The sequence below is a fragment of the Diadema setosum genome, chromosome 7, assembly GCF_964275005.1.
Source record: "Diadema setosum chromosome 7, eeDiaSeto1, whole genome shotgun sequence".
Lineage (NCBI taxonomy): Eukaryota > Metazoa > Echinodermata > Echinoidea > Diadematoida > Diadematidae > Diadema > Diadema setosum.
In genome coordinates, this window is record NC_092691.1 from 30,367,400 (window position 1) to 30,379,377 (window position 11,978).

At 37.8% G+C, this 11,978-nt stretch overlaps 1 protein-coding gene across 1 annotated transcript; it reads left to right on the top strand.

Annotated features, from left to right (window-relative positions):
- Nucleotides 1-9,290: 9,290 nt before the first annotated feature.
- Nucleotides 9,291-10,965, top strand: LOC140231041 (uncharacterized). The gene is made up of 2 exons (XM_072311196.1): nucleotides 9,291-9,430; nucleotides 10,711-10,965. The coding sequence occupies exons 1-2, from the start codon at nucleotides 9,312-9,314 to the stop codon at nucleotides 10,895-10,897; spliced, it is 306 nt and encodes a 101-aa protein (XP_072167297.1). The 5' UTR covers nucleotides 9,291-9,311; the 3' UTR covers nucleotides 10,898-10,965.
- The last annotated feature ends 1,013 nt before the right edge of the window (nucleotides 10,966-11,978 follow it).

Genomic DNA, 11,978 nt, shown 5'->3' on the forward strand with positions numbered 1-11,978 from the left:
TTTACTTTAATTGTACGTTTCGGAAATGTATTTGATATCATTACTCCCCTTTATCATTTTTAACCATGAGTTACTATATATTTTGTGTTAAACTTTGCATGATATTTGCTTAACATCAATAAAGCTGCCGTCAAGACATCAATCTCTATATCGGAGCACCGTAGACTTTAAACAGGCATTTTCTATCGTGTTCCGCGTGATCACACTGTCACGGAAGAACCCGTCCGCAGTAACATGGGCGTCCAAGGGGAAAACAAAGAGGAGCTGCGACACAAAAAGATTCCTGCAAAGCCAAAGGCACCGGTGAAATATGGTGCATTCTTTGCAATCATGAAATTACGAGATGCCATCTATGTGATCCTGGCAACAAGTAATGATAAACCGATTCAATCTGATTCACATTTCTTTACAAATGCAAATGAGGACATCTTTCTCACCATTCCGAATGCATGCCAATGCAGAAAATTAAGCTAACCAATGAGGCTTATGCATACACACACACGCAAAGGAAGAAAAAAAAAAGCACGACCTACTTACGAAACTGAAGCATAACACGCACAATATGTGACCATGGCCAAAGCGCCGGAAAAGACAAGTGATGATCATTTTTTATCCAATTTCACCGTTGTCAAATCAAACATCCACGAATAATTTGTGTACATGCTTATATGTGACCGTGCACCTCAAAACGAACATAAAGTCGCACACACTGATTTTGCGTGAGGACTGAAAATAAGTGAAATGGGTCAACCTAGCCGAACTTGACTTTTTCATATTTTCTGAAAGAGCGGGTCTTCCTTTACATTATGCTAAAATTTGGTATCATAAAACGGGCAGGAAAGTGTGTTTTTTTAGCAGTTTATCTCGAACATTTTTGGCAGAATATTGTGATTAGGTGCGTCTTTCGAATCCCTTTTTCATTTCTGAAAAACCTTGTCCACACTCTTCACTTTCAACTCTAATAACTTTTGAACAAATAGTGCCACTGCTTTAAAAGTTGGCATTAATTATGGACAGAATGTGTTAATGAGGCATGCTTAATTTCAGTTTAATCTGATAATCCCTTCATTGTTGTTACTCTGGTGGTTAACTTCCTGTTTTTTGTCCCATTCATCGTACAGCCAGCTCGGTTTGGTAAAGATTAAGCGCTTGAATAGACACTGTACTTCAGAGCCTCTTTTCTCAGTTCACACTTTTCCTGAGTTTGTGCTTTCTTTCCAATATTTAGATAGGTTAGGAGAGTCCATTTGATTTGAGTTATACATCATTTTAAAGCTTAAAGTCTGGTCTTTCAGAATATGGTCTTAACTAAAAATTCATATCTGGCGACTTTTTGTTTGTTTTGAGGTGCACTGTCACATATAGTTGGTAGCTCATGGTAATTCCTATATATTACTTTCCTGGTTTTCATATCTCAGAAAGTGCTTCGAGGCTCAGGGACGTTATACATTGGTTGAAAAGTTAAAGTTATACTTCCAGGGCCCTGTTTTATGAAGAGTTAAAATTGATTATATAGTTGATTTCAACTGTAAGTCTATGGCAGCCTGTGTGGTAAGGAAATTTAAAATCGATTTTATCTTTTGATAAAACAGGGCCCAGGTGTACAGCAGGTCAACGTGGCATCACAAAGTATAGACATTAGGTAAATGTTTGGAAATGCGCGAGCGCCAGCAGTATTTTTTTTTTATATATTTTTGTTGAAAGTGTGAAATATGACTAGGAAGTATAGGCGTAAATGGGTAAAACATACTCTTTAAATATGGATGCACCTCAAGTGAGCATGAGGACATCTGAATTGAAATTTTCAAAATTGTTGCTCTGAATGCAGTGACGAACGATTTCAGATAGAAGCTTCGCTTGCATGTGGAGATTCACCATTCTCACTCCATAGAAGATGTTAAACACGATACCGCTTATTACGCTTCGCGAAAGACCCTGTTCTCTTTTATCAGCACACTGTAATACTTTTCTTTTCAAGCTTTATCCATCATGATTTTCTGCATCTATTCAACCAAATATCTGTATAAATAACTTGCGTTAGTGGCTAGCGCACGAAAGCCAGAATTTTCATTGCTTTGATAGACGTTTGCCTGAAAAAAAAGACACTTTTCACAATGTCCAATTGAGCTGACAAAGAAAGTGACTTTGTTCGAATGGCGAAACATGGAAATGTGATCCTCTATAAAGCTATAGATTCTGTCTAGCGACACATACATCGCCAGTCATGATGGAAGTGCCTCAATAGAGTAATAACTTATCGAATAATATCGAATAATAGGATATGAAGTGAAACCTTGCGTTCTACATGTGTGCAAATAGGCCGAAAACTAAACCATTATTTCAACGACTACTAGTAGGCCCTACTGTAAAACATGCTGTCATCCATGGTTTACAACTGCCTGTCTGATGCATTTGAGTTATGAGAGTTGGAAGGGGCTGATCTATGATTTGGGCCGTACTTCAAAGGGGAATATCAGCACATACACGAATGCTTTATTTTTGACGTTTTTAGTTTGTGTATGTTTGTCATTATACTTGTCCTTGTGTGTGTCAATGCTTGTGTGTGCACGTGTGTAGGCATGAATACGTGTGCTTGTTTTCATTCAATTTTTACTGCATAATATTTAACCTTTTTATTATTGCTGTCACATCAACGTATTTTGTAACTAAAAGAAGAATATTTCGTTTTCGGAATAACGAACCTGATTTCATTATCAGATTAACGATCCTTGGAATGATGAATCCCAGAAAGGACATGAAGGAACATATCAATCATTTCTGAAATCTTGTCAGAAAATACGAGTATAATCATTTCTTCTGAAAGGTCGAATCAAGTGAATGTTATTTCAACAACCACGCCTAACCTCTAAATGAGATGTTCCAGGCGAAAATGGCACAAGACTATTTAGCAGAGCCATGTACACGTGTAACTTCTAGCGATTTGGACATGGACACAACTCTTGCGTGTTGTGCCTCAGTTGCGTAATACGTCTTGTGTGTGTGTGTGTGTGTGTGTGTGTGTGTGTTGGTGTGTATGTGCGTGCGTGTTTGTACGTGTATTTTACCACAGTTGTTCGCTTGTTGATGATACTCAATTTAGCCATATTAGTTCATGGGCCAAGACCCGAAAAATGGGTTTTTGGTACTACCTGAGGTGGCAAGACCTTTTTGGTGTCATTTTGTTTGTCGGACATAGATGTGCTTATCAAGCTATGATAGCATTTCCAAATGAGTAGCTTAGTCATAATAAATGAATTTTTAACCAATTTGGTCTCGTTTTTATATCCCTGTACTTCTGAATCGAAACTAAACCGCTATACAAAGAAGAGCACTGCCTTTTGTATGTCCACAGGTGTTCTGTTGCAAACGCGGTGCGCTTAGTCTTTATTCAAGGCAGCGAAGGGAATATCCAAATGGTTATGATGTCCACAGCTGTCACGCGGTGCGCTTAGTCTTTATCTACACCAATGTACCGTTATCATATCTAAACTTCCTAACAAAAGGGATTATCAATATTGTTTTTATACCACCCTCTCAACAAATACATCAGTTTTAAACAAAAATCATTCTGTTCATTTACAACATTATTTATTATAATGTATCGTAGTGTACCGGTACATTGTTTTTGCATTATCTTTCATTGTTGGCTGGAAATAAAGCGACATTGGCGTGGTATTAGCGTTTTCACTGTAGCGTTTTCACCAGCTGTAGCGTTTTCACCGGAAAATGATAAATAATTAGAAAATACGATAAAATTCACGAGGAATTGCTCTGTTGTTGTTGTTTTTAGATAAAGGGATATGCATTGTATTATAAGCTTTGGATATTCCCTTCGCCGTCTTGAATATTAGACTAAGCGCTGTGGACATCATAACCCTTGGATATTCCCTTCGCTGCCTTGGATAAAGACTAAGCGCACCGCGTTTACAACAAAACACCTGTGAACATACAGAAGACAGTGCTCTTCTTTGTATAGCGGTTGGTCTCGATTCAGAAGTATAGGCATATAACAACGAGACCAAATTGGTTTAAAATTCATTTATGACTAAGCTACTCATTTGGAAATGCTATCATAGCTTGATAAACAAAATGACACCAAAAAGGTATTGCCACCTCAGGTGGTACCATTATCTGGCCTGGCCCATGGACTAAATTGTACATGCAAACAGAATGGTCACAAAGATGTCCTCATATATGCATTTGTAATGAAATGTGAATCAGATTGAATCGGTTTATTATTACTTGTTGCCAGGACCACATAGATGGCATCTCGTAATTTCATGATTGCAAAGAATGCACCATATTTCCCCTGGGCTTTTGGCTTTGCAGGAATCTTTTTGTGTCACAGCTCCTCTTTGTTTTCCCCTTGGACGCCCATGTTACCGCGGACGGGTTCTTCCGTGACAGTGTGATCACAAGTGAACACCACAGAAAATGCCTGTTTAAAGTCTATGGTGCTCCGATATAGAGATTGACGTCTTTATGGTAGCTTTATTCATGCTAAACACATATCATACAAAGTTTGATACAAAATATATGGTAACTCAAGGTTAAAAAATACAAAGGGGAGTGTCGATATCAAATACATTTCCGAAACGTACAATTGAAGTAAATATCAAGTAGACTTTACTCCAATGATATTGAAGGTTCGCACTCGGCAGTAATTTGGGCGTAGTTTCCACGTGAAAAACCCTCATAGATTTACAACTGAAGTCAGTTGCACTGATTGCCATCATTCTTTTCTATTTGAAGTAAGGTAAGATGTAATACACCTCAAAAAGAATGGAGAAGAGTGAAAAAATACTGTAGTAAGCTGAAAGAGAGAGGCAAACTGTATATTTATTGAAAGATTATCTTTAGTATACCTAGGAGAGTAGACTAGCATTTCTTCGGGCTCTGCGACGTGTTTTGATTGACATCCGATGCTCAGCCAATAAAACTTCGAGAGTTGACGACTGACAACTGCCTTGCCACACCCGGTTCCACGCCTCTATTCGGAGGTTTCTTGCTAGACGTATTTTTAGTCAACTCGACTTCCACATCGTCGCGCCCTCTATTGACTGCCAATCACTGATTTACAGTAGGCTAAAAATACGTCGCCCGCTAGACTAGGCGGAGGTCTGCGCTCTCAGAGTGCTTTTCTAGTTATTCGTGCAACAGACTGATCACCAAATGCACTTTAATTCAGTCATACATAAACATAGGAGTATGTGGCAAATTGTTGATTGATTACCATGAATAAAGGGAGAGCCAGAATCAGTACCCTAGATGGCCCAGCTAGATCATTCACAAGATGTTGACATGTACTCTTCAAATATTGACCGACCAGGCAAAATTCAAAAGATGCACCTGTCGAGATATGACCTCAAACAAATAATAAGGAAAAAAATTCAAGGTACTACAACTGTATTATAGGTCACTGTTTGTAGTGGTGTATCCCACACAGTACTGGAGCTTTGCTGTTGAACAGGCGCGTGAGTAGAGAGAATACCTTGCCTACAATGTACAATATACTTACATGTATAAATGCTCGCTTTTATCTCGAATCATGGGTTTTTAGTAAAATGTGGTCTCTGTTCTAATAAAAATCATATGAGAGATTCATATTCATATCTTTTGCTATCATCATGATATGCAGGTAACCTGCAGAGTTGTGATGCTGTGCTGTTGTTGCTGTTTTTCATTTACTAAGAAGAGTAACATATTTGCTCCTTTTCCTTTTTTTAGTTTCATACAATGTAGTAGTTTATACAATTGAATTTTTGTAGCACTATATATCTATTGACAAATTGAATGTATTGGCTTTGGTTTGTATGTATTGTTTCTAATTTTTTTTTTTCTGTAGGTTCTATGCTATTTCTACTTTTTAATTTTCCAAACATTCTGAAAGATTTTTCTTCTGATTGAGTCTCTCTTTATTCTTCCCTTTACAGGACTTCAACCACCATATTGTGATACAGAGGAGACTCATTGAACAAGAAGCATGGGTGTCATGGGAATCATTGTGTCCACTATGCTATGCCAGGTATGAAAGTTTGAGAATGACCTGTTTTCTTGTGTATTAAAAGTACTCATGTTTCTGGTTCACAGCATTTATGTGTCTGCCAAGTGCCTAATAATGTTTTCATGTTTGTATTCTGGATGCCCCCTGTCTATATGTAAATAGCTTTGCTATCCTGCCATAACTCGACAACTTCTCAAACCACTGTAAAACAATATTTTTTTGCGGCATTAAATTTTTGCAAATTTGAGCCGACAGCCTTTCCCACAACATGAAATTTTTGCGAGTTGCCTCTGACACTTAATACATATACAATTTTGTAGTGTAGACAAGAACTTTCACATGCATTTGAATTTCGTGAATCTTGGCTCTCGCGAAATTCGCGAAATTAAAATGCACGCAAACATTCCTAGTTTTACAGCACCATGGAAGTTCATATATATCTGTAAGTTAAATAAACCTTCAACTTTTGAAGGAAAAGGAGGTTTCAGTGATTCAAGGTTCTTATATACAATGTATAGGACAGATTGCCAAATTCCACACTTTGTTCAATAATACCAAGAAGTATTTGATGGGAAATTATCAAACTTTGTATTAACCCGTTGAGGACGAGTCCCCAAGTATACTCGGGCAGGTGTCTATGATGGGAAATGCATGTTGAAGCAAAATCAAACCGTCCTCAATGGGTTAAGATGAGACATTAACAAGGCTAATTCACTTGCTTCATTTATGATGGAACGAGTGAAGGTCAGGGTTCATTTCAGATTTTGCCATGGTAACATTACAATGTATTTCAGTCATAACTTAATACCAATTAGTACAAGTTGTACCATAGCTTTGTGTATTACAGTACATGTATTTCTGAATTCAATCCAACTTGGCACAGCTTGTGAGAAAGCATTTTCACAATTACCCTACAATGACTTGTGAACATGAGGATCAAAGTAGACATAGGGCAATAAACTGATGATATTATAGCATTCAAGATTGTAGCTGTTCATATATGGAATATGACTTGAAATGCATGGCCCTGTACACCACTTGGAATATTACTAAAGGTTGTAAAGTTGCATAGATACTCTAATGCCCCTAGCGTTATCAAAAGTGTCAACGCTGATCTTCATTGTTCAAATTCACCATTCAACCAATCAGATTTTTGTGTTGATTTGTTCTGTGGATATTTCTGGTGCTTTGCAAACAGAGTTTATCTGTATTACAGGAAGTATTTTATCAATGACAATATGAGTAATTCAAGCTGAATATTAGAATATGGCGCAATGCAAAGTCCAGCAGTTTTACCCTATCTTTAGCTCTCTTGACCTGGATGGCTCAAGTGAGCTATTGCAATCAATCACTGAGGAGTATCCGCCCTGCATTGTAGAAAAAGTTATTTCACATTTTCATCTTCTTCTTGAAAACCGATGGGTGAACTTTGACTTTGACCAAACTTGCTAGGGATCATCAGTGGAGGGAGGGAACCTGGTGTCTCAATTGGGGCCTCAGATACTGTAGTTCCCAAATATGCCACCTTAGGTAGTTTTGTACATTTTCATCTTCTTTATATAAACAGTTGGCTGGATTTTGACCAAATTGGGCAGAAATCTTAAATTGGGGGAGGGGCTTATAGTTTGTAGAAATTTTGGTGGGGGGGGGGGGGGGGGCACTAGGATGGGACCCAAGTACCCAAAATGATGAGGGTGAAACCAAAGTGTGCATGGTGATGACAAACTCCTGGTGAGTTCTATTTTTCACCATCCTCCTTTCACTACTCTTTTTTTTCACTAGAATTTCTGCATCTTGCCTAACATTATTTTCTTTTCTTTTATTTGCCTATCTATTTGTCAAAATCATTTGTCAAAGTTATGTACCTACAAGATGAGACCATTAGCAATATCTTTTGGATTTACTCATGTGGTAGAAACATGCATGTGGCATCCATTACAGATATCATGTGATGAATATTAAGTTGGTTGCCTACTTCTTGGTTACAGAGGTACTATGTTGGGATGCATGAATGTGACTTTAATAGTGTATTGCATATCTTTGCATTCTCTGTATACTGCATGTAGGTTTCAATTTTCAGTTATTATACCCCCGCCAAACGAAGTTTGAAGGGGGTATATAGGAATCAGCGGACGGTCGGGCGGTCGGGCGGTCGGGCGGTCGGGTGGTCGGTCGGGCGGTCGGTCGGGCGGTCGGTCGGTCGGGCGGTCGGTCCGTTGCAAATCTTGCGTCGCGAACTACTTCCTCAGTTTTCAACTGATTCCCATAAAACTTGGCACAGATGTGTGCCTTGGGTTGTAGATGTGCAAGACGTATTTTTTGACAGTACCCAAAAGTACGTTGCCATGGTAACGGCATATTATGGGCAAAAATGGGTACAAATCTTGCGTCGCGAACTCCTCCCACAGTTTTTGATGAATTTTTATGAAATTAGGTACAGATGTTCATCTGAATATGTTAATGTGCAAGACACATATTTCCGCAGTGGCAAAAAGTGCGTTGCCATGGTAACGGCATGTTATTGGTAAAATATAGGGCAAAATGCTTCATTGCAAAACTGCTTCATCAGTGTTTTTCCAATTCTCATGGAATTCATATTGAATGTTTGTCTTAGGATATAGATCAGCATGACACATTTCTTGACAGTGACAAAAAGTATGTTGCCATGGTAACAGCTCACATATTATGAGCCAAAATGATGGAAAATTTTGTGTTGCAAACTACTTCCTCAGTTTTTGCCCAATTTCCATGAAACTTGGTACAGATGTGTGCCTTTGGTTGTAGATGTGCAAGACGCATTTTTCGACAGTACCCGAAAGTACGTTGCCATGGTAACGGCATATTAATGGCAGAAGATCAAGGAAAGATCTTGCGGATTTAACTACTTCCTCAGTTTTTTGACCAAAGCTTATGAAATGTTGTTTTGACCAAAGCTTATGAAATGTTGTTTGGCGTGGGGTATAACCAGTCGCTGTAGCGACATTTCTAGTTTTTTCACAGATACAGAAAAAAAAGACAGTCACTAAAGATTGGGAAAAGGAGAGAGATGGGAAAATGGTTTAAATATCAATTGCAAGTTTTGATGGATGAAACTATGAATACCAAGGAGAGAAATACTAGTAACAGATCATACTAATATAATGAAAGAATACATTTATAGGATTAAAAGATAGGAGTGCTGTAATGCTTCAATATTTCTATCAATGTTAATGAGATGCTTTCACATATATCCAATATCCTACTCCACTTTGTGTGTACATCCAAGGTTCTTGGCTTCCTCTGGTATGGCCCAAATCCGATTGGTCGGATGTGGCTGCACTCCTGCGGCATACGGCTGGAGGACCTCAAGAAGACCGGAAACCTGCCCTACCTGGTGGCCATCTTCTCTAAAGCCGCCACCGCCTTCTTCTTGAATGGCTTCCTCAGGTACGTGTCGAAAAAGGTTAAAGGGATGGTATCGTTTTGGTTGAGATGAGGATATGGCTTTTAAGTTTTTGTGAGATAATTAGAAACCACTTAAGAAATATCAAAGAGCATACTATTCTATAAAGAGGAATGATAAATTACTTGATGAAAATTGGTTTAGAAATGGCTGAGATATCCAAAAACAGAGTAAAACAAAGCAATCCTAATAAAAGGTGATTTTTTTTATATTTCAGCCATATCAATATCAATTTTTATCAAATAAACTTTGAATTCTCTTAGAATTGTATGCTCTTTCATGTTTTGGAAGAGGTTTAGTACTTCACAAAAAAGAAAAAAGAAAAAAAAGTTGGAAACCTGAAGCCCCATTTCAACCAAAACTAAATCACCCCTTTAAAGTGTGGTTTGTGCTGAGTCTCTTCTCCCTGCTGCTGCTTCAAAAGAACAAAAATGATTTTTAGCCCATTGCTCTTTTACTTGGTTGTTGTGAAATATCGTTTGTACTGTGCATTGCTCGTCTTCATCTTACTTGTTCGAATTGTGTGCACCTCATTCATCTCTTGAATGAAGTTTTTTTTTTTTTTTCCCCACTGCTTTTTTTTTCTGTTGTTGTAATAAGTTTGAAGATCTCTTCACTGCTGTGTGTCACTTTTTTCGAAGTTTTTTTTGTTTTTTTTTTTTTTTTTTTTCATGAATATGTCCAGAATACTTTTACAAAAGGCTTCAGCTTCAGAGAAGCTGATCAGAACTAAAATTTTGCAAGATACAATTGATTCTCCAAATTTTGAGTGCTATGATATGCAAAAAAAAAAAAAAGTTAGAAAGAAAACTTTTGCTATGAACAAAGTTGATAAAGCCCTGCAACTATTACCACCTACTGTTGACGGTTTGTCACATTTTGATTTTGTATACACCCACTTATATGTGCTTGTGTTTTCCAAGTTTAGTAAAAATTCATAACTCTCCGGGGTACATACAATTTATTATAAGAACAACAGCAATGATAAAGATAATTTTGAATACTAATGATAAAAGTACTGTAAGTGTAGTAATGAAAATGATAACAGTAAGCGTAATAATAAAAATGAAAATATCAGTAATTATTGTAACACTTCTCATGTCACGGTGTTGAATTGGCTTTGCAACATACCATTTTACTGGTCACAGGATCCAAACCTGCATTCTTATTGTACTCACTCAAGCCCCAAGAGAATTTTTTAGCCAGGCTGACACTGTAACCCACATCAGATGTAAATTGAGTGTTCATTCCCCCTTCTTCCTAGATCTGGGATGGGCGTGGTTACCTTGGAGGAGGCGTTTTATGCCAGCGTGAATCTGTCAATCATCTTGGCCCTGCTAGAGGCGACGCATGCCCCCTTTCATGGGGTGGGGCTGCCGGCATACCTCGTCAACATCGGTTACGACACGACCTGCCTCATCATCATTGCGCTGTTTGTCATTGCATTCTGATAAAATTTGTAGTTGATGATGATGAAATATGCCACTTGTGCTGCTGAGGATGATGACAACAACATTTGGTGGGAATGAAATTATGAAATGTCATAATGGCAACAAAGGTGTACAAAACATCGCTACCTATGAAGCTGATGATGATGATGATGATGATTACCATGATGACCATGATGCTGGTGATGATGGTGATGACGATGTGGTGGTGATGATTATAATTATGATGGTCATGGTCATGGTCATGGTCATGATGATGGTGATGATGATGATGATGGTGGTGATGGTGATGATGGTGATGGTGATGATGATGGTGATAGTGATGATGATGGTGATGGTGATGATGATAATGCCAGTCATATACTTACGATGCTAGTGTGAGTATGCTGATGATATTAATGACACTGCTGATCATAAAGGATTATCAAAGTGTATCAAGTGGATCAAGAGTTGCTCTTTCCTGTAGATATTATGGCTTTTGAAAATTTTCAAGTCTGAGTATTTCCCCCATGAAGTTCTTCTCTGAAGAAGTAATGCACAGCTGTAAGAAAGCTTAAAATAAATTTCCGAGATTGACAAGGTTCATTGTGAAGGCAGTGTCATAAGATAACAGATCTAGCAGTATTACCCCGCAGGTAAGCAAGTGACTCCAAAATATTGCAAGCCGTTCAAATGTAATTATTACAATTTAAAGCTGCATTATAAATCTCTGGTAATGGAGAATTGTTGGTTCATGCTCTCTGTTTTTTACTTTCCATTTGCTGCTTCATTATCTCCAGCCACCTTTATATACATTTCTTTTTGTAGCAATTGGTAATCGAAATATGCATTTGGGTAATTCCGTGAAGTTGGGGCACAAAGTGTTACATTTTAGCATAACTCAATACTAATTATGCTATACATATATTGTTTATAGGCTTTACATTTGTATTGAGACCATACATTTTCCTGGAAATTTTGTGCCATTCAGACTCAATTTTGATGACGTTATCTTTAAAAAATGTAACGGTGTCCTGTAGCATCGTGACGTGTCCATGTAGCATCGTGATAGTTAAAATCTGGTCCTAAAAGACAAATTAATGCA